General features: G+C 37.6%; 3 protein-coding genes across 12 annotated transcripts in view; 1 reads left to right on the top strand and 2 right to left on the bottom strand.

Moving 5' to 3' along the window:
* LOC309478138 (uncharacterized protein) overlaps positions 1 to 9,470 on the bottom strand; it is a 47,860-nt gene extending 38,390 nt beyond the window's left edge. For 3 of the 5 annotated variants that reach the window (XM_082141684.1, XM_082141688.1, XM_082141690.1), the window contains exons 1-2: positions 9,377 to 9,470; positions 8,510 to 8,603 (exon numbers count right to left, since the gene is read on the bottom strand). In XM_082141684.1, coding sequence (XP_081997810.1) covers positions 8,510 to 8,567 — 58 coding nt within the window. In that variant the 5' untranslated portion in view covers positions 8,568 to 8,603; positions 9,377 to 9,470. The other 2 variants (XM_082141686.1, XM_082141691.1) reach the window with 2 other exon arrangements.
* LOC309478174 (uncharacterized protein) overlaps positions 1 to 23,859 on the top strand; it is a 253,102-nt gene extending 229,243 nt beyond the window's left edge. Inside the window, exon 2 of the mRNA XM_082141775.1 lies at positions 23,837 to 23,859. The gene's annotated coding sequence lies outside the window, so the exon portion shown is untranslated. The remainder of the gene's footprint in view (positions 1 to 23,836) is intronic.
* LOC309478154 (uncharacterized protein) overlaps positions 15,222 to 24,127 on the bottom strand; it is a 59,892-nt gene continuing 50,986 nt past the window's right edge. For 2 of the 6 annotated variants that reach the window (XM_082141738.1, XM_082141737.1), the window contains exons 2-3: positions 19,717 to 19,833; positions 15,222 to 18,031 (exon numbers count right to left, since the gene is read on the bottom strand). In XM_082141738.1, the coding sequence (XP_081997864.1) occupies positions 17,082 to 18,031; positions 19,717 to 19,833 (1,067 nt within the window). In that variant the 3' untranslated portion in view covers positions 15,222 to 17,081. Of the gene's footprint in view, positions 18,032 to 19,716; positions 19,837 to 20,266; positions 20,353 to 24,127 lie in introns of those variants that run through there. The other 4 variants (XM_082141742.1, XM_082141741.1, XM_082141739.1 and 1 more) reach the window with 3 other exon arrangements.

Genomic DNA, 24,127 nt, shown 5'->3' with positions numbered 1-24,127 from the left:
ATCACATTGTATGATTTTTAAGTAATTAATTTGCATTTAATTGCATGACATAAGTATTTGATCACCTACCAGAAGAAGTCTGAGACTTCCTGCTCAGCTCAGCTACCGTTCGGACGCTCTTGCTTACTGCTCCGCGCTTTGCTCTATCACTTTTATATTTTATCTTCTATATTTTTATATTTTAGCTCCTTTTATCACCTAATTTTAACTTCAGCAAATCAGCACAGTGCTCAAACGACAAAGTTTGGATTACCACAAAAACGCAGAATTCTTCTACCCGACCAGCTTACATGACCAGCTTACATTCCGGGGAAAGGAAAACACAACTGCCTACAAGGATAAGAGAGAAATGCCTCTTCTGGAATCTACTTGCTGCACTAACTGCCACAGACTTTTACAAAGGATTGCAGTTCTTGAAACAAAGTTATTTACGGGACCACCAAACCAGACGGAACACACAACAGAGCTTCGTCATGGACACCCTCAGCATATAGCCGGTGAGTCCCATGAAACTAGTGCTCCTCGACAGGTAGAGAAACAAGCCGATCGACTTACAAATCGATGGCACAAACAGGGAGCGAGACCCAAAGGCACTCGAGACATCAGATTGTCACGAGCCCCACATATTGCCGCAGTAGCATCCTCTACCCCAGATACAGCTCTGACAAGGATTGCAAACACTGGTCTCCCACCAACACCTATACATCTTGAGAACAGATTTGAAGTACTAATGAATGTAAATGAGGAATCCCCAAACGTGATGAATGTGATCGAACACAGACTGTATCAGCCAGTAGCTAACACTGATGCTAACTGGCGCTCAAGGTCGAGCAGACAGCGGCACTCAGCTCAGAACACAGCCGAGCCCAGGACTCTGATAGTGGGGGACTCCATAATCAGAAACATTAGCAGCAGGGATACAACTACATGCTGCCTTCCAAAAGCAACAACTTCTGATATAAACAGGGAACTTCAGAACATTCTGATGAAACATAAGACTGCAAATCGACTCATAATTCATGTGGGGAAGAATGATATCATTAAAAAGCAGTCAGAACTCCTTAAGAAGGATTTCAATGAACTTTTTGAAACACTTAAAAGACTGAAAGTTCAAACATTCATCAGTGGACCACTCCCAAGTGGAGGGGCAAGAGGAACAAACAGGTTTTCTCGGCTGCTTGGGATTAATACATGGCTGCAAAAAACCTGCAATATAAAAGGAGTAAACTTCATTGACAACTTCAATCTTTTCTGGAGTCAGAGACAACTATTTCATCGGGATGGCCATCACCCAAACAAACTTGGTTCAAGAGTGTTAAAGGACAATATCGACTTCTCCCTCAATCATCCTTCTGCAGTGTGTGTCAATCTGAACGACACACACACACACCTGGAAACAGTATGAATGAACACGGGACTTCACTTCAGCAACAAAATGGACATGCGGTTGACATATCACACAAGGACAATGATAACACCACTGAGCCACAACAACCTCTGCTCACGGACACAATCTCAGCTGAGCCATGCCCACAGAGCTCACCACAGACAGACATATTAGAACTGCTCCAAGATTCAGCACCCAAGGACGACTTCCTGGAAAACAGCCAGGGAAGCCAGGACAGCATATCACAGCCTCCTATAACACCTGAGCAACAGCCCCTTTCACCAGATACTTTCTCACTCTCGCCAGCAACTCCACTTCTGTGCTTCTCACAGAAAATGGAAGAACTAGTGCATGCTGGAACCAGACTATCCCACTCTTTTGCTGCAAGCGCCCAGATACCAACCAAAAATCGTCAGGCACCTCAAACACCGAAGCCTGCGCGCCGAGCTCGCCCGCCCCCTCCTGTGAGAGCTCTTCGGCCTCTTCGGCCAAAACGCCAGGGCCCACACCCTCCTCCATCTGCTCGAGGTGAACCAAAAACAACTGATACCAGCTCTCAGTGATGTATGTCGGGTCCCCGCTTTGATAACAGTAACTTTCTCAAATGTTTACAGAACAAGCGGGAACCCAGTGTGCCTGTATCTTTCTCTATTGCTGTTCTATTACAAGATAGAAAGTCTAAGGCCTTCAATAGCCGTATAGCAAACCCAACTAATCTGGTGCCTATTACATGTCAAACTAAGATTGCTGTGGGGACAAAAAGTAAGACTGTTAAGTTAGCACTTTTAAACATTCGCTCACTTAAAAATAAATCACTTCTAGTCAACGACTTAATAACCACAAACAACCTGGGCCCGTATTCATAAAGATTCTAAGAATCCTCTCAGAAAACTCTTAATTTAGCTTAAAAACTTTTACGTAGGAGTCTTAGCTTAAAAGCGATTCGGGACCGATCTGAGAGCAACTCTGAGTAAGGAAAAGACAAAAACTTTCATCTTAGTAAGGAGGCGGGGCTGACCCCGTTGCTATGTATGACACAATCTTTTGAAGACTGTGATTGGTTGGTTGTCCAAAAAAAAAAAAAAAAGTGATTTTAAGTATAGGGGCTATTCTAAGCCTTCACTTTGAAATTACATGCGTACTTTTTCCTATTTGACCGTTCTCACACACACACACATTATATATGTGTATATAAATCCTTTTTCTTTTTTTTCTTTTTTTTACCATGCTGTTAATTTCCTATAAGGTATTTGCTTGGCTTAGAATGATAAAAATTGTTCCAATCTTTCCAATTACACTAATTGCTGGCATGTCTATTTAAGTGGTGGTTTGAATGTTGGTTTTAATGTATCAAACATGGAATTTTCCCAGTTGGCAAATATCGTAATGTAGTGATTACTTTCATTTCTGGCGCTATGGCATATGCGCTGTATCGGAGATATTAGCGTGTCTCTAATAAGATCAGTCACAAACATGATCCCTGCACGATCTAATCTATAGCGTCTTATTAACTCACTGTTATTCATTGTCTTCAACACATTTCTTCTCCCTCTTCGTCTTTCTGCCATTTTCTCCTCTGCTAAAGAAACTCTTAAGCCTCTTAAAAGTCCTCGTCCGTGCTCCTAACAATTTTGACCTTAAGACCTCTTTTAAGGGTTAAGATGCTTTCTGAATTACTCTTTTCTTTACTAGGATTTTTTCTTTAATTTTAAGAGTAAACGCCCACATTTCTAAGAATTTTCTTAGAATTTTGTCACTAGGAGCTACTCTTTGCATTAAGATTCTTTATGAATACGGGCCCTGGACTTTATGTTTCTAAATGAAACCTGGCTAGAAGACAGCTGCAGTGCAACAATCCTCAATGAAACAGCCCCTCCTAACTTTACTTTTATGAGTGTCTGCAGAGCTGTTAAGAGAGGTGGGGGTCTAGCTGCTCTTTTTAAAGATATCTATCAATGTAAGCAAATATCATTTGGGAATTACCCGTCTTTCGAATATCTGGGTACTGTGTTAAAAGGTGCTCCTCGCATTTTACTTATCATTATTTACAGGCCTCCAAAATATTCTCCAGCCTTTGCTGAGGACTTTACAGAACTGTTATCAACAATTACCTCAGAGTTTGACTGTTTTGCCATTGCTGGAGATTTTAACATTCACATAGGCCTAGATAATGCAGAAAACAATATGGCAAAAGAAATCAAAACTGTTTTAAAAACTTTTGATCTGACTCAGCATGTACATGGACCCACACACAATCATGGACACACTCTAGATTTACTTATCAGTAAGGGTCTAAACATTTCATCGATTTTTATTAAGGATGTAGCACTGTCTGATCATTTCTGTATTTTCTTTGATATATTGATCTCTCCTGCCACTGAAGCTAGATCTGTGTCTGTCAAGAAGAGATGCTTAAATGAGAACACTAGTGTACTATTTATGAAGGCTATATCCTTAACACCAAGCATATCTGCTGACTCTGTTGATTTTCTCCTTGATTCTTTTAACTCAAAAGTTAAAAATATAATTGATGATATTGCTCCTGTTAAAGTCAGGAAGAAGAGTGGCAGACAAAAAGCACCTTGGAGAAACTCAACAGCAGTGCAACATATGAAAAGACAATGCAGAAAAGCAGAGCGCATGTGGCGGAAGACAAAACTTGTAGTCCATTATAACATCTACAAAGACAGCCTGCATGCTTTCAATATGGAACTAGGCAAAGCTAGACAGACTTTCTTCTCAAATATTATAAACAGCAATTTAAACAACACACGCACTCTTTTTGCTACTGTAGAGAGACTGACAAACCCCCCAAGCCAGATTCCTAGTGAAATGCTCTCAAACAGCAAGTGCAGTGAGTTTGCTTCTTTCTTCTCTGAGAAAATCAATAATATCAGAAAGGTGATCAGCACATCCTTGAGTTGCACTGGGGTCAGACAGATCAGACCACCTGAGAAAGTAGTTACTATGTCTGACTTCAAAGAAATTGATGGCAAAATTTTGGAAGAAACCGTACAACACCTTAAAACATCAACATGCGCCCTTGACACACTTCCCACATCTTTTTTCAAAAGTGTGCTAAACAGTTTAGAAGCAGATCTTCTAGAAGTGGTAAATGCCTCACTTCTCTCTGGGAGTTTTCCAAACTCCCTGAAAACTGCAGTTGTCAAGCCCCTCCTGAAAAAGAGCAATCTGGATAAGACCATATTAAGCAACTATAGACCGATCTCAAATCTTCCTTTCATAGGCAAGATCATTGAAAAAGTTGTCTTCAATCAGCTGAACAAATTCTTAAGCTCGAATGGATACTTTGACAATTTTCAATCTGGTTTCCGACCGCACCACAGCACAGAGACAGCGCTCATAAAGATAATAAACGATATCCGCTTAAATACTGATTCAGGAAAATTATCAGTGCTGGTACTACTCGACCTCAGTGCTGCATTTGACACTGTCGATCATAACATACTTCTTCACAGGCTGGAAAACTGGGTGGGGCTTTCTGGGATAGTCCTAAAATGGTTCAGGTCATACTTAGATGGGAGAGGTTATTATGTGAGTATAGGAGACCATAAGTCTGAGTGGACATCCATGACATGCGGAGTCCCTCAAGGCTCAATTCTTGCGCCACTCCTGTTCAACCTGTATATGCTCCCAATGAGCCAAATAATGAGAAATAACCAAATTGCTTACCACAGCTATGCAGACGACACACAGCTGTACTTAGCCCTATCGCCTAACGATTACAGCCCCATTGACTCCCTGTGCCGATGCATTGACGAAGTCAACAGCTGGATGTGTCAAAACTTTCTTCAATTAAACAAAGACAAAACTGAAGTTATTGCGTTTGGAAACAAAGATGAAGTTCTCAAAGTGAACGCATACCTTCACTCTAGGGGTCAAACAACTAAACATCAAGTCAGGAATCTTGGTGTGACACTAGAGTCAGACCTTAGTTTCAGTAGTCATGTCAAAGAAATAACTAAATCAGCATACTATCATCTAAAAAATATTGCAAGAATTAGATGCTTTGTTTCCAGACAAGACTTAGAGAAACTTGTGCATGCTTTCATCACCAGCAGGGTGGATTATTGTAATGGACTCCTCACTGGCCTTCCCAAAAAGACCATAAGACAGTTGCAGCTCATACAGAACGCTGCCGCCAGGATTCTGAGCAGAACCAGAAAATATGAACATATCACACCAGTCCTCAGGTCTTTACACTGGCTCCCAGTTAGATTTAGGATTGATTTTAAAGTATTATTACTGGTATATAAATCATTCAATGGCCTAGGACCTCAATACATTGCAGATATGCTCACTGAATATAAACCCAACAGATCACTCAGATCATTAGGATCATATCAGCTAGAAATACCAAGGGTTCACTCTAAACATGGTGAGTCTGCTTTTAGCTATTATGCCAGCCACAGCTGGAACCAGCTTCCAGAAGAGATCAGATGTGCTCCTACAGTGGTCACATTCAAATCCAGACTCAAAACACTTCTGTTTAGCTGTGCATTTACTGAATGAGCACTGTGCCGCTGTTCGTCCAACTGTTTGTACTGTACTGTATTTTACTCTATTTTTCTAAACTGTTTTAATTATTCTTATTTCTTTTAATTATTTTAATTTCTCCTATGTCAGCAGGACATTTAGCCCGAAACTGTAAATGCCCACTTAGAAGGTGATAATGTGAAAGTGACGTGTATTAATGTGGGTTTGAAAGTAGAACAGTATTTAAATGACGATATTAAAGTTTTCGTCTGAGAAAGAATGTGAACGCAGTGCTAAAGTGCTAAAGAAAGTGAAAAGAACGTGTGAGTAAATGAGGGAGAAAAGAAAGTTAAAGGAAAGTTGATAGATGGAAGTCGTAAGAAGATTTAAGTCTTAAGGGAATCCTTTGAAAGAAAGATCTATAATAATATTCTTTTTTTATTTTTTAAAAGTACTGTATTTTATTTTTCTAAACTGTTTTAATTATTCTTATTTCTTTTCATTATTTTAATTTCTTCTATGTAAAGCACTTTGAATTGCCATTGTGTATGAAATGTGCTATATAAATAAACTTGCCTTGCCTTGCCTTGCCTACCAACCAGTAAGAATTCCGTCTCTCAAAGACCTGTTAGTTTTTCTTTAAGAAGCCCTCCTGTTCTCCACTCATTACCTGTTTTAACTGCATCTGTTTGAAATCGTTACCTGTATAAAAGACACCTGTCCACATACTCAATCAAACAGACTCCAACCTCTCCACAATGGCCAAGACCAGAGAGCTGTGTAAGGACACCAGGGATAAAATTGTAGACCTGCACAAGGTTGGGATGGGCTACAGGACAATAGGCAAGCAGCTTGGTGAGAAGGCAACAACTGTTGGCGCAATTATTAGAAAATGGAAGAAGTTCAAGATGACGGTCAATCTCCCTCGGTCTGGGGCACCATGCAAGATCTCACCTCGTGGGGCACCAATGATCATGAGGAAGGTGAGGGATCAGCCCAGAACTACACGGCAGGACCTGGTCAATGACCTGAAGAGAGCTGGGACCACAGTCTCAAAGAAAACCATTAGTAACACACTACGCCGTCATGGATTAAAATCCTGCAGCGCACGCAAGGTCCCCCTGCTCAAGCCAGCGCATGTCCATGCCCGTCTGAAGTTTGCCAATGACCATCTGGATGATCCAGAGGAGGAATGGGAGAAGGTCATGTGGTCTGATGAGACAAAAATATAGCTTTTTGGTCTAAACTCCACTCGCCTTGTTTGGAGGAAGAAGAAGGATGAGTACAACTCCAAGAACACCATCCCAACCGTGAAGCATGGAGGTGGAAACATTCTCTGGGGATGCTTTTCTGCAAAGGGGACAGGACGACTGCACCGTATTGAGGGGAGGATGGATGGGGCCATGTATCGCGAAATCTTGGCCAACAACCTCCTTCCCTCAGTAAGAGCATTTAAGATGGATCGTGGCTGGGTCTTCCAGCATGACAACGACCCGAAACACACAGCCAGGGCAACTAAGGAGTGGCTCCGTAAGAAGCATCTTCTCCAGGTTCTCCAGACCTGAACCCAATAGAATATCTTTGGAGGGAGCTGAAAGTCCGTAATGCCCAGCGACAGCCCCGAAACCTGAAGGATCTGGAGAAGGTCTGTATGGAGGAGTGGGTCAAAATTCCTGCTGCAGTGTGTGCAAACCTGGTCAAGAACTACAGGAAACGTATGATCTCTGTAATTGCAAACAAAGGTTTCTGTACCAAATATTAAGTTCTGCTTTTCTGGTGTATCAAATACTTATGTCATGCAATAAAATGCCAATTAATTACTTAAAAATCATACAATGTGATTTTCTGGATTTTTGTTTTAGATTCCGTCACTCACAGTTGAAGAGTACCTATGATAAAAATTACAGACTTCTACATGCTTTGTAAGTGGGAAAACCTGCAAAATCGGCAGTGTATCAAATACTTGTTCTCCCCACTCTATTTCATTTGAATATGAATGTGTTCTTGTGGCAACATGTAATGAAAAAAAAAAGGGAGTAATAACTTGAAAACAGTTTCATAAGAATATCTCATATTTCATAGGAATACAGGATGAATCCTGAAAGAAATCTTTCCCTTTTCACTTGTTGTGTCTCCCCAAAATGCCTGATAAACATGCTGTAAGTCCTGGTGTCTCTACAGAGGACATGTATGAAATCAGTGCCCTGTTTCATAATATTCTGAGTATAATCAGAATATTTCGTTCATATTCTGATTGGAAACCCCATAACGTTGAGATGTTTAATTATGACAAACAATTACTCATCATAAATAAACTCAGACATAGAACATAATCATATTTCCATAAGAGTGCTAAATTTGATCATTCAGTCAATGTCAGTCATGTTTAAAGTCCAAGTTGAGGGAGTTTTAATGGTGAATCCTACAAAACATTTGGTATCTCTGAAAAGCCCTGAATGTGCTCTTTACAGGACTGTGACATGTATGAAGATTTCAGAGAAATTCGCTAAAATATAATGTCCTCTATAGTAGAAAAAAGTCTATGCCTGGGTCTCAGGAGGATATGTGAGTTTTAATCTTAATGTTCCTCATCAGTCATTAAAGAGAATGAAGGAAAACACCAACCTATTTGTTCCTCTGTATCTTCATCTTTTATTCTGCAGGGTTCTTCCTCAAACTCCATCTTTACAATAGTATGTCAGTATGTCAGCTTCTTCTCCTGTGGGAAGATGGGAATATTCCCCAGCATTTAAACTCTCATTGTTTAGAAACATTTTTCTCATGATTTTTATTTTATTTTATTTTATTTTTTACAACAAACACACCGCAAAACACAGCTTTGTAGCATAGTTCAAAACATAATAATTTCACATGTTTTTTTAATAGAATTCATAAAAATATTGATTAGAATATCATAGCTCTAATACAGGGGCACACTGTAACGCAGTGTTATAACATTTCCCAGCCGCACAACTGAGATTTAAACCCGGCGAGTGTGTTCCACTAGTTAGCGAAGCATTAAATAACTATATAATCTGTTAAATAACAGATTGGAGATTAAAATAATATCAGATTTGTCTAATTTTAAATAAACACAAAAGACCAGAGACGAAAAAATAACTTGGAAGAAATTTTACATTTGCCAAGTGTTTTTTCTCAGTGTTGATATGGCAACTAGTAAATTATACACAAAGTTTCGTCATGCTAGCATGTGTTTTACAACTAGCCCTGCGATAGTTTCCTACATCCCCACCCCACAAAAACTATTAACCAGGTTTAATTTGTTCATTACATAAAATGAAAACACAACTCATAATCTTCACAAATTATAATGTGAAAAACAGTCGGTAACGAGTTTACGTTTCACGAGCGTATGAACAACATTAGTCGATTCCTTTCGATTCATTTCCGAGTGATTCACTAAATGAACAGACTCGTTTAGTCGTTTGGATTTAGATTTATCCTAATACATGATAAAATGAATGTACTCACAGTCTGATAAACAGCAGATTTAGAGCAAAATGAACGGCTGTGTTCCACTTCTCATGTTTATGTTCCCTTCCCTCGCTCACTTCTCTTCTTCTCCTAGACTCGGATGTGTGTCATTGCTTCGGTTGCTCGAGCGCCTCTACTGGCGGAAACCAATCCCTATTAAACTGTATATAACCTTCATAGATTTGATACAAGACAACCAATATAAGATCTGTAATCTTGTTGACATTATACAAACACTATTTATCTCCCCTGATATGTTGATATGTAGGAATGGGATAAAGATTAAAACTTCAAATATCTGCTAAGGAGTTTGCAATTGTCTTTTGGACGTTTAATGGCATATGAAAGATATCCAATCTTACCACGACGTGACAGACAGTCTCATATATTTTCATTCATTCATCCATTCCTAATCCTAACGCATCATGTTGCTGCTGTAGCATAAACAAATATTAATTAATTAATTTAATTAATTTAAGAGCATATTACATGACTGGTTCAAAAACATAGGCCTTCAAAAGCCATTTAAAAAATTGAAATGCATAACATTGAAATTCACACAAAGGTATTAGAGCGATAGCAGAGAGAAATACAACCATAATGCCGACAACAGCACCAGCCTTAAAATGCGACAATTGCATGTGCGGCACATATAATTCGTCTTGTGTAGACCTAACGGGCGGGGCGATCTTTGGTGCCATGAATCTATAATTTGTTCCCTGGCCAATCGTTTTGGCTTAGGGCTAGGTGAAGTTTCATAACTTTATATATTTAGGCTATTTAACTTTACCGTTGTAACATTAGACTAGTGCGCTGACTTTGTATGTTTGACTGCATTGTTTGCTTTCTTTCTTATTGTATAGCTTCTTGTACCTTTCACTTATACTTTTATAATATTATTGATAAAACAGAAATTTAACCAAAAGAGACAGGGTTGAGTTTCGTCATTTTTTATTTTATTACAGTGAAAATGATCAGAGTACAAATGCACATATTGCCTGAACCATATTAATTAGTTTAATATTAAAAAAATGTAAACGAAGAGGCAGGGTTGTGTTTAATATTTCATTTTGTTATAAATAGGCTAACGTTATGCATGCAGTGAATATAATCAATGGGCCAAAGCTTGCCTTAACTACATTTGTGTGGCTAATGTTTAAGATTTTTTTAAATGAAAACGAAAAGAGGCAGTGTGGTGTTTTATAACATATTTCGTTTTATTGTTGCCTAAAATGTACATACAGAGATAACCGGAGTAGCAGAGTGAGCTGAGCGACGCTTTCAAGAACGCGCTGTTCCGTTTGCAGAATTACCGGACTCGTGTCCTTGGGAGTCATTCTCCTGAGTCAGACTTGGCAAGTCTGAACTTTGTGTACTTGCTATTGAGAAACGCCTAACATCGGCGCTTGGCTTCTTGTGACAAACAGCGCCTATCAAGTATGGTAGCCTACTATTGGCGGTGGAAACGCAAGCCGGATCAGGGTTTATCGTACTGTAGGCTACTCTACCGTAGGGCGTAGGCTTCCGTTCCGTACCGCTCGGTGGAAACGATCCATAAATGAGCATAAACCTTATTTCATAAATAGATAGCAGCTGTAAAACAAGTAGCCTATGTCAATTTTATCTTCTCTCAGTGATGTGTTTGTCCATAATATGAGAGGAATCGCCTCTTTAAATATAATTAGAAAAACAATTGGTGCCATTTTTTGGTGCCACAAGACCATTAGCATCTCTCTCAAAAAAATGACCAAAGAGTTTCGATATTTTTCCTATTTAAAACTTGACTCTTCTGTAGTCGTGTACTAAGACCGACGGAAAAATATCGAAACTCTTTGGTCATTTTTTTGAGAGAGATGCTAATGGTCCTGTCCGATTCAATGCTCTATGCTAAGCTAGGCTAAAAGTGGTACCGCTAGACCCGGAGTTCGGCTGAATGGATTCGAAAACGGTAAAACTCACCTGTCTAACTCTGAGGGAGTTGTAAAATGAGCCTATTTCCAAAAAAAAAAGTGGAGTATCCCTTTAAAACTTTCACAGAGACCTCAAACAGGCATTTACATCAAACATCAAATATTAAGGATTGGCATATCAAGCAAAATAATATTCGATGATTGTTCGAAAATTTTACCTGCTCACTGTAAGACGGCGTTCGCTCAAATCCCGCTACGACATAAAATGTATCTGTACTGTAGGCTAATAGGACTACGTGTTGTAGACATTAAAGAAAACAATTTAGTTTCATATAATGTTTAAATAATTTATTTTTTTATTTCATCTATGTTGATTATATGAAAAGTGAAAAGCATTAATAATCGGGAGACAAATGGAGTGGGCAGACATGATTTTGACCACTTCATTAAATTAGTTTTTGTAGAAAGCCTTTCTTTAAAGTGAATTTCATTTTGTATCTTAATTTTAATCAATGGTTCATCAACCAGTTGCCTGGATTTAATAAATAAGAAGTAAATAGCAGGCAATATAATCAGGACATGGGGTGGCGCTAGGGCTAAGGGGCTTAAGCCCCGAATGTTTTTTAGTAAAGCCGCTTTCTCATAGAGCAAAACAATTAATCAGAAAAACAAATGTGGATAAGATTACAGCAGCCGCAATTACCTAATCATGAAAAGTGCATATTACAGTTTTATTTATATTTTTCCCTTTGCATTAAAGGTACTTACAACGTGCTTTTTCAGCATTGAGCATTATAAACGGCCAATCAGAGGCGTTTAAATGAGTCGCTGTGCTGAAGATGCGCAAGCTCACCGAGTTCTATACTTTCGCAAACCTGTCATTATTACTGGCAATAAACTTAAGATGCAAATAAGAGATACACTGCAATATATTTGATATTCTTGATGCTGCTCTGATGCACTCCATACGCACCGCACTGTTTGTTGTTAGGATGACTAAAAGCTCAGCGGTCTAGCTTATCAATGTCAAAATGATTAAATAAGTGAACGAATGCCTGGTAAAATGTAAGTAGATAAACATTTAACATTTGACTGTTTTACAATAGAAATGTTCAACTACCGACAGTATCCGGTGATGCAAATTACTCAACTTTGTTTATTTATTTATTAGATTTTGCCTTTTTTAATTGAAAATATGCTATAATTTCCTTGAATCATTTAGAGAGAATGCATGCATAATTAAAAAATATATATATTATTTGCAAATAGTTAAAATTATTTATTTTTCTTTATTCCCTTAAATCACTTTTATAATTAATTCATTCCTTTAAATAAAAATACCCAATTTTAGTTTGGCCCAAAGCCCCGAATATCCACTGACCTTAGAACCGCCCCTGATCAGGACTAATCAGCTGCGCGCTTGCAATAGTCACAAGCTTCACATGGTAGGCTATGTGACAGAGGCTGGTAGCAGAGCAATCAATTCTGTGAATTACACTTCGCAAACCAAAAGTATTATTACCCACCGAATGAAGAAGGGTTGGCTCTCCACAGAACATAAAATATTATTTTTATTTTTATTTTTCGTGTGCGCATAAATGAGCAAAAAACAATGTTACGGACGGGACCGCTCTGAAGGCGGCACTAAAACACTGCTTTAAAACTTTCAGAGAGACCAAATTTCATAGAAACAGGCATTTAAAACACCAAATATAAAGGATTGGCATATTACCTAGATTTAATAAATAAGAGGTAAATATAGCAGCCAATATAATCAGGACCTCTCAGGAGGCTCCGCACCTGCGCGTGAAGTGGAGCTCGTCTCATTTAAATGAACCAAAACTCAGCGCATAAGCTGGCCTACTTGCTTCACAGACCTGAGAAATATATAGAAAGCTTGAAATATGTACTTTTAAACAAAACAATTAAATACGAAAGAAAACCGACTACTCTTATGTAATCCGTATGAAATGTGTATTTCTCTCTGGCACTACTGTGAAGATCGCGAGTCAGCATCGTCAACTTGCAGCCAATACTGACACAGAAAACACTTGTTTATTAATAAACAACTGAAATGTCTCCTTGCTATATTTGACATATTCATAATCATTACTTTTGCTGGTTCTTTGTGACATTTTTCATGAACGCGTCACCACAGTTAATATTGTTCTTTGGTGTTCAGTTTATACAGGTTTTTCAAATGTTATTTAATAAATCTCTTTTTTTCTCTCTAGTTTTTCAATAAGTAGAGTTCATAGTAGAACTTTATGTAGGCCAACACATTTAGGAACAGATATTGGGTTCTGCCCAAAGTCAAGCAACATAAAAGTAACGTGTAACGTAAAAAGTTACTTTCCATAGGGGGTAACTAAGTAGGGCTGTACTGTCCTAGTCGACTAGTCGATTAGTTGGTCGATACGTTCTGGTTCGACCAAAATTCTGATTGGTCGATTTTCTGCCGCGTTTATTTCATCAGTTTTGCCGCGCTGAGGCGCGCTCATTTCATCAGGTGGAAAGCACTAACTGCTAATGGGGGTGTTTTCAGAATACCCTTGTTTCACTGTAACAGTCTGTCTTCAAAACACCCCCCTTGTTTTCACCTTTTTTGGATTAGTCCAACCCAAGAGAGAGCGTCGAGCGTAGTAGGTTTGATGCTGAATATTATTTATTTAATTGTGAGAGCGTTTAATAGTCAGTCCTCTTCTAACATGTCAACAACAAAGAAATCGACAGTGTGGCAGCATTTTGTTAAAATTGATAACAGGAAAAAGGTTGAATGCAAAGTTTGCAAGCAACAGTTTTCCACAGCTTGACGACAAACATGACATATCATCTACTGTAAAAGTGGTAAGCTCACTTGTCTGCGTTAGCTTGCCCTGTCTGTTTTGAGTAAGCTATGAACATATCAGAATTTGCATATTTCAATGTTTTAGTGTGATAACCTAACTTTTTTATTTTTTATTTGGAGCCTAATGCGCAATTGCGCTGTGCTGTTGGTTGTTAGTTTTGAGCCTAGGATGCTTTATTTTTCAGTTATGCACTTTATTTCGTTTCTGCTCTTGATCTGGTTTGTTTAATAAATATAATTTTTTTATTAAAGTGGACGTGCCTTTTGTGTTTATTAAGAGTAAAAGCTTTAAGTTAATAGTCTATTCGTGTCTCAGCTGCGAAGCTAACGTTAAGCTCATCAGCCTCGCTCGGTGCGAGGACATGCACGGTGAAATGATAGTGTCTGACTAATAATAACTTATTATTATAACATATGACAAAAATAATTGTCTAAATTATGTTGTATATTCCTCAACAGTTCTTGTGATGATATCACTAGTTGACAACATAGTACTATTTTCGGAAATCATAAGCTATGATATTGCGCAGGTGATGCAGCGCTGTCAGAGCTGACAGACTCAAGTGTCAGACTCATTTCAGTGCAAAATAATTAGGTCAAAAACGATTTAATATACTGCAAATAGCCTACTAGTTGTTTGTTTATTTATAATTCATTTAGGCGGACAACAAGGCTACCAAGTACTGCGCACAGTACACATCTAATTAATTTAACGTTTTTTTTTTCTAACGTCATTTTTAGTCGATTTTAGTCGATTTTTAGTCGAAAATTTCAGGACTTCAGTCGACCAAGATTTTCTTTGGTTGAGTACAGCCCTATAACTAAGTAAAGTAACGGATTACTTTTTTAAGAAGTAACGAGTAACGAGCAAACACTAATTTTTAAAAGTAACTTCCCCAACACTGCATCTGTATGAGATGACCATGCACTGCTTGAGCGATGACACTGACACAAGTATTTTCACATTGTTGCTTTACTGCTTAGTTCATCTTGTATACAGGTAACACTCAGTGTTTACTGCTGTTAGGGGGTAACAGTTTAGGACCCAAGGACCAGATGTTTGAAAGAAGACCCGGAGTCAGAATTATAAAAAACTGAAGAAAAGTTTTACTGAAGATAGTTTGCAGTTTCATCAGCAGAAGTTCAGCTTCAAGACTCACACAGGAGTTTGTAGACCTCCCCGCTTACAGTTACAAAGATCACAGCAGTTATACCCTACACCACACACACACACAGCAGTTATACCCTACACCACACACACAGCAGTTATACCCTACACCACACACACACGCACGCACGCACACACGCACACAGACACAGACACAGACACACACACACACACACACACACACACACACACACAGCAGTTTTACCATTTCCAAGGTCTAAGCTACCTCATTGCTTACAGGTTGAATGATTCTCATTGGCTAAGAAATAGATAAACATAGTAATTTTCCACACATATACAGATAGACTGAAGCATATCTCCATCTGATTATGCAGCTGACACTCGGACCCTGAAGTTAGGCACGTCGTGACCTTCCAGGTCGCAGATTTGGGTTGCTGGGCGCCAACATGTCCCGAACAACAACTCAGTCAATCTCCAGTGGTTCCTTAACCTGTAACCAAGACGACTAACACACACACACACACACCGACACACAGCTTTTCCAAGGTTGGATTTGGCCAGGCTCTAACCAAGCGTGCCGCACAAGCCCTGAAAAGTGAAGCCAAAACGTCTCAATCGCCCCCCGGTGACTGGTCCTAGTATAGGTCATAAACCCCGCCTCCCCGTGTTATTCAACGGGACTTGAGACCAACAAAACAATTTACTTACACTTCAAATATCTTTTTTCCGAAGGTGGTTTCTGTCATTTACTGTCGTTTTTATCACGCTGATGTAAATTCAAGGGTTTGTTTTTAAAATAAGTTTGTTTTTAGTTAGTTATTTGATGCTATATAAACGGTGGTGTGACGTCATGATTGACAGCTGTGATTGACAGGTTCTCTGAGCGAAGTAGTCACTGAAGCACCAACAGACTTTTTTTCGGGATCTTCAGAGGACTGAGGAGATTGGAGCTTTAAATGTATTATCTAAATTTCTATAATTAATTATTTTACACCGAGAGTGAGGGCGGGGCCTTGATTTTGCGGCTTTACTTCCTGCTCACTAGTGCGCAGGTCTGGCCCCGAGATCGCTACTACGCAGGTCTGGTCCCGAGATCGCTACTGCGCAGACTCAAGCCCCAAGATGTCAGCGCCATATCGGGACACTGGCGGCTTCACTTCTCAACAATGGAAGAGAGCGAAGGGACGTCGTCAATATTTTTTTACAGTCAATGGCTCTAACTATAAACAGGAGAGTCATCTCAAAAAACATCAAGATAATGCGTTCTTTCTCTCAAGGAGAACTACACTTAGTCTAAATGGTGAATATAGGCTTTAACTGAGAAATGGTCCCTTAAACTATAGACCCCTATATGTTTTAACACGTTGAAGACCTTTCTCAAACACAACACATGTCCCCATTTCATTTCTGGAAGCCGGGCTAAATAAGCAAGCACTGTTACTGCATTCAGATATCAAATACTGACAATAAAGAATACATGAACATTTCAGTAATAACACTGGTAACTTCTATAACAAAGTAAAATCTCCAGAGAAGTCATTCAACTCATTTGATATTTAGAATGAAAAATATTTATTAATATCTTGATTATAATCACTCATTACATGCAGCAGTGGATTCCAATCCACCCCTTCACTGCAAATGTGCAACACAACAGAGAAATGCTTTTTCTTATCAATCCAGGTGTCGGAAGAACAAAACATGCAACACTTAGAATGCAATTCACCATGTTAACCGGTTCCCCTTATCAAACAATCAAACTTCAATACTAATTTTAGATTAAATTACTGTATTAAAGGTTATTCCATCTTTTGCTTACACCTTCGGGCAATGCGTTTTCTTATGTTTCAGTAGAGTAGATAAATGACTGAAACTCTTCCCACATGAAGAGCAATTGTACGGCTTCTCTCCAGTATGAACTCTCTGGTGTGTTTTTAAATTGTTGGATGTAGTGAAGGTCTTCCCACAGTCAGAGCAACAATGAGGTCTCACACCAGTATGAACACTCTCGTGCTCTTTTAAATTCTGTAGTCGTGAAAAACTCTTTCCACAAAAAGAACAAAAGTGAGTCTTCACAGCAGCATGAGTTTTAAGGTGTGATTTTAAGCTTGATGCCAAAACAAATGTTTTATCACACTGATCACAGCTGAATGATCTCACTCCAGAGTGACGGCGCAGATGAGTGGTGAGAACGCTTTGGGATGTGAAACTATTTCCACACTGAGAGCATGTATAAGGCCTCTCTCCTGTGTGAATTCTCATGTGCACATTAAAGCCTCCTTTATGAGTGAAACTCTTTCCACACTGAGAGCATTTGAACAGTTTTTCTCCAGTGTGAATCCTCATGTCCACATTAACGTCCTCTTTGCGACTGAAACTCTTTCCACACTGAGAGCAGGTGAATGGTTTTTCTCCAGTGTGTTCTCTCGTGTGTCTGTTAAGGGTTGATTTACGTGTGAAACTCTTTCCACACTGACAGCATATGAACAGATTTTCTCCAGTGTGAGATTTCATGTGTTTATTAAGGTCTGATTTGTGCACGTAAAACAGTCCACACTCAGAACAGGTGAAAAATTCTTTGTCTCCAGATTTTCCAGCTTGTTTTTGTGTGTAATTTTCTTCAGTCTGTGAAACAACTGCGATTCCATCTTCATTTTTGAAATGATGAGGTTTTTCAAACAGATGTTTGTCTTCATTTGTATATGTCAGTTCTCCATCTTCATTAGTGAAATGATGCCATTTGTCTTTATTCACTTCCATCGGGTCTAAAATCAACATATTAAATAATAAATTCCCCAAATTCAATCAAAGAAGGAAAATTTGTAAATTTTCAATGAAACAAAGAAATTAAGAATTAATTTTTAATGTAGCACAAATCTACTACTGAGTCTACAAGTATCTAGTTAAAGATGTATTGTTATATACTCCCGAGAACCATAAATATAAGAGATTTCTTTGTGAATTTAGTTTATATCATTACATTGTTTGTGGCAACATCAAAATCATTGGAGATTTTTAAAATTATTCTTGTTTTATGCTATGTCTGTAGAGGACACGTTATTAAAGGGATACTCCACCATTTTGTTCATATTAAACTATGTTATTCCCTTAACTAAGACGAGTTGATACATACCTCTCTCATCTCAGTGCGTGCACTCAATCGCTCTGGCACGCGGCGACACTTTGATAGCACTTAGCTTAGCCCAGTATATTCAGTGGTATCTAACAGCAATGAATTTAGAGGTGACCAAACACATCAACGTTTTCCCTATTTAAAAACAGTTACATGAGTAGTTATACGACCAAGTAGGGTGACACAAAATAAAACGTGGCGCTTTTCTAAGCGGGTTAAAAAGGATAACTATAATGTATGGCGGAATAGCACTTTTGGGAGTACTTCGACTCGGCGCAGTAAAAAGTCACGCCTGATCGTCTTCCCACTATTGACAGAAGTGAGAGGAAGAGGATCAGGCGTGACTTTTTACTGCGCCGGGTCGAAGTACTCCCAAAAGTGCTATTCCTATTAAACATAGTTTAATATGAAAAAACGGTGGAGTATCCCTTTAAGAAATTAAAATGTCATGATAAAACATGTATAGGCGAAAACAATGTTTTATTTTTTTCATTTACCAATACATGTTTAGGTTTCAGGCCATTTTAACCAAAATTTGTATAAAGATGATTCTCAACTATGTTATAAAATATATAACAGTATGAATTGATCAACTATTTTACTTGATGCCATATGTGTAAAATTGCCATAAATGTGTAGTCCCATTCTATACAACATATTTAATTTGAATATGAATGTGTTCTTGTGGCAACATGTAATGAAAAAAAAAAAAATGGGAGTAATAACTTGAAAACAGATTCATAAGAATATCTCATATTTCATAGGAATACTGGATGAATACTGAAAGAAAGAAAAAATCTTTCCCTTTTCACTTGTTGTGTTTCCCCAAAATGCCTGATAAACATGTTGTAAGTCCTGGTGTCTCTACAGAGGACATGTATGAGATCAGTGCCCTGTTTCATAATATTCTGAGTATAATCAGAATATTTCGTTCATATTCTGATTGGAAACCCCATAACGTTGAGATGTTTATTTATGACAAACAATTACTCATTATAAATAAACTAACTCAGACATAAAACAATCATATTTCCATAAGACTGCTAAATTTGAACATTCAGTCAATGTCAGTCATGTTTAAAGTCCAAGTTGAGGGAGTTTTAATAGTGAAACCTACAAAACATTTGGTATCTCTGAAAAGCCCTGAATGTGCTCTTTACAGGACTGTGACATGTATGAAGATCTCAGAGAAATTCACTAAAATATAATGTCCTCTATAGTATAAAAAAAGTCTATGCCTGGGTCTCAGGAGGATATGTGAGTTTTCATCTTAATGTTCATCATCAGTCATTAAAGAGAATGAAGGAAAACACCAACCTATTTGTTCCTCTGTATCTTCATCTTTTATTCTGCAGGGTTCTTCCTCAAACTCCATCTTTACAATAGTATGTCCGTAGTTTCTCCAGGAGTAATTCCTCCTGCTTGCTTCTTCTTCTCCTGTGGGAAGATGGGAATATTCCCCAGAATTTAAACTCTCATTGTTTAGAAACATTTTTCTCATTGATTTATTTTCTTGGAAGAAATGCGCATTTTTTTCTCAGTGTTGATATGGCAACTAGTAAATTATACACAAAGTTTCGTCATGCTAGCATGTGTTTTACAACTAGCCCTGCGATAGTTCCCTACATCCCCACCCCTATATTAAAAACAATTTACCAGGTTTCATTTGTTCATTACATAAAATGAAAACACAACTCATAAACTTCACAAATTGTAATGTTAAAAACAGTCAGTAACGAATTTACGTTTCACGAGCGTATGAACAACATCAGTCGATTCATTTCTGAGTGATTCACTAAATGAACAGACTCGTTTAGTCGTTAAGATTTAGATTTATCCTAATAAATGATAAAATGAATGTACTCACAGTCTGATAAACAGCAGATTTAGAGCAGAATGAATGGCTGTGTTCCACTTCTCATGTTTATGTTCCCTTCCCTCGCTCACTTCTCTTCTTCTCCTAGACTCGGATGTGTGTCATTGCTTCGGTTGCTCGAGCGCCTCTACTGGCGGAAACAAATCCCTATTAAACTATATAACCTTCATAGATTCGATACAAGACAACCAATATAAGATCTGTTATCTTGTTTGACATTATACAAACACTATTTATCTCCCCTGATATGTTTGATTTGGGAATGGGATAAAGATTAAAACTTCAAATATCTGCTAAGGAGTTTGCAATTGCCTTTTGGACATTTAATGGCATTTCCAAGACATCCAATCTTACCACGACGTGACAGACAGTCTCATATATTTTCATTCATCCATTCCTAATCCTAGGCATCATGTTGCTGCTGCAGCATAAACAAATATGAATTAATTAATTAATTAATTAATTAAAGACTGGTTCAAAAACATAGGCCTACTAAAGCCATTTAAAAAATTGAAATGCATAACTTTGAAATTCACACAAAGGTATTAGAGCGATAGCAGAGAGAAATACAACCATAATCCCGACAACAGCACCAGCCTTAAAATACGACAATTGCATGTGTGGCGCCGGCACATCCAACGATGAATCATATAGCTTTGTTCATATCATAACCCAGCAAATTAGACAGTTAGTCTCTGTATAGACAGCTCTTATATAAATGAGAAAAAATATATATCATTGCAGCTTAGTAGAAGAAGCCTACCTACTTCTGTTGTTCAGACAATACATAATTTTGAAAATGTCATTTTCTTTACTTTCTCAGTTTGTGCAGACACTTGAGGTTCAGAGTATTTATTTTTTCCTGCATTCATTTCTTCTGTCTAGTACAATTATGTGGTTTTGTTTCATTATACAGTGTATTTTTTTTTTCTTCTTGATTTACCCCGAAAGAATGGAAGTGAAATGTGACAACATGCCCCATAGGGGTAGGCTACATTGTATGACAGCTTAAATTTGTATCTGATTTAATAAAAAAATATACAAGACAAACTAAAATATTTCCTAAAAAAAAAAAAAAAAAAAAAAGAAGATTTTTAAGTTTTTCATATAAAACAATATACTAATTTTTGAGTTTGACAACTAACACACAGCAAAACATTGAATGTATGTTTAACAGCTGTTTAGTACGCTGTTAAATCAGACTTCACAGCTTCTCAGACGCCATAGACTTTCATGCTACATGGTTTTCTGTGTCATCATTTGTGGACATGATGTTACCATTCCTTGTCGTATAACAGTTATGGTTCTGAAAGAACTATTACACTAACATAAATCTAGGACAGGACACAGAATAAGTGTTTGTGCCGTAACTTTTTTAAGTCACATGACTGCAACAAACATGACTGCCAACAAACAGGTATAGAATGGACTTAAGAAGGTAAACATTTGTATTATGGAAGAGTTATTAAACTCTCAAAGGGGGATTACAAATGTAAGAATCTGTTTACGATCTGCCGATTCTACATAAAATCACATAAAAATTTGAGATGAAGCACATTGTATTTAGTTAAAAGATTTTCTGTGTAACAAGGAGTCAAAAAACAAAGTTCACCGCAGTCGATCGGAAACATTCTCTTCTTCCATCACAGGCTAGATAAAAAGGATTCATCATTTAATTCATTCATTAAATATGTAAAATATTTTTTTGTATTATTTATTTTCTTTTTGATATTTGTTAATCAGCTAGGCTACATAAACGCCTGTGATATCTACGTTTTTTTTTTATTTCCTATTTATTTAAAATTGAATTTGTAACACTGATATAATATATATATAGGCCTATATATAAACACACACATACACACACACACACACACATAAAAGATCAATTCAAGCACAGACCACAGAAATAAAAAAATAAAAAACTGTATGTATGCTTGTCTTGACTTGAAAATCACTAAAATAAAATTCCATACTTGCCCAAATTGTGTAGAAACCCTGAGAAAATCGAACTATTTATCTGAAAGGGATGGATTAAAACATGAACTTTGCTCACTTAGACACCCTCGGCCAATGCTTTTTCTCATGAGGCTGTATATTCGATAAATGACTGAAACTCTTCCCACATGAAGAGCACTTTTACGGTTTCTCTCCATAATGAATTCTCTCATGAGCTTTCAGGTTTCCTGACCAAGCAAAACCCTTCCCACAAGGTTTCTCTCCAGTGTGAATTCTCTGGTGTGTTTTTAAGTCACCTGATGAAGTGAAGGTCTCACACCAGTATGAATACGCTCATGCTCTTTAAATTCTTCAGTCGTGAAAAACTCTTTCCACATAAAGAACAGAAGTTCTCAGTCCTCCTGCTTGCTTCTTCTTCTCCTGTGGGAAGATGTGAATATTCCCCTGCATTTAAACTCTCATGAACGGCTGTGGGAGCTTCACTGACTGAAGGAGTGAATTGTGGTCGTTGTTGCTCATTTAGCAGATGATCATCACACTTACAATCACCCTCAATTATTCACGGTTTAAGTGATCAAACAATTGTTTAGAAACAATTCAACTCTTCTAGCAGATATTTATGTTGCTCTTGCATATGATACATGCATTAAAAACTCTGTTTACCAGGTTTAATTTGTTCATTACATAAATTGTCCAAGCACAGTGGCTTGTATAGATGATATAGTTACACAATGGACATGTCTCTTTATGAAAGTATTATTATATATACTAGAGTCTCTTCTTCAATAGGACATACAGTACTGGTCAGAATTATTTGCCCCATTGGTAAATATGATCAAAGATGGCTAATTGTTCCCAACGTGTTTTGGAGAAAAACATTTCAGAATGTGATTTTTCTCCCACTTTCAATTCTTTTACTTCAATGAAAGGTTCGATTTTTGCTAATATTTTTAATAAAATATCAAAAGGTTGTTTAATAAAATATCAAAGGTTTAATAAAATATCAAAAACGTCCCACGCCGAATGGACCAAATGGACAGCTGTCCACAGAGTAAGTGATTATTAACATGAGGGGGATTTCATGTGTTGCATGATATCTCTGCGCCCAAGTAACGTTAGCAGTGCTTCGCCTGTGCTTCGCCTGTGCTTCCCCCTAATATAGTCCCAAGTCAATATCTGCCTTGGAAATCGCCTAGTGTTAATCTGCATCACTATTTGTACTCGTTGTGAATACGCAGGCCACAAGAAGTAATTAGTTTTTTTTTTGTTTTTTTTTAATGATCACTTTTACTCAGGACATGCTAGCTGGCAACAAAGGATTCCATTCATTGAGCTAAGCTAAGCTAGCGCCAACCCTGTCAAACTAAAACAATGCATGCACTGAGACAAAAATGCATTTGCCCACCTATCTGAAGGTAGGAAAGAAGGTGAATAAGCCCTATTTCAAAAAACGGTGGAGCAAGTGTACCTTTAACTGATTTAGTTCACTCTGTTTATCAGACTGTGATTTTATTTTATTTTATCTAAATCAGACAACTTGCATCGATCTGCTTGGACAGAACTGGAGTTATGTAGTTTTTTTTTAATGCAAAGTAAGACAAGTTTATTTATATAGCACATTTCATACACTTTGGCAATTCAAAGTGCACTACAGAAAGGAATTAAAATAATCATAAAATAAAAGCAAGGAAAATTAAAACAGTTATAAAAGAGATTAAAAGAGATACATATGATACAGGTAAATCTTTTGATCTCTTAATAACTCCCAATTTTTTATTAATAAAACTTGTATCATCTAACTTTAAAATGAAATTAAGATTTATATTAAAATCCACAACAATAGTAGCCTAACAATCAACAAGTTGAAAGAGTCCAGAAGGTAAATACATTTGC

Source organism: Leuciscus leuciscus, assembly GCF_965113295.1.
Source record: "Leuciscus leuciscus genome assembly, chromosome: 16".
NCBI classification, from domain to species: Eukaryota; Metazoa; Chordata; class Actinopteri; order Cypriniformes; family Leuciscidae; genus Leuciscus; species Leuciscus leuciscus.
This window is presented reverse-complemented; position numbering and strand designations above follow the sequence as displayed.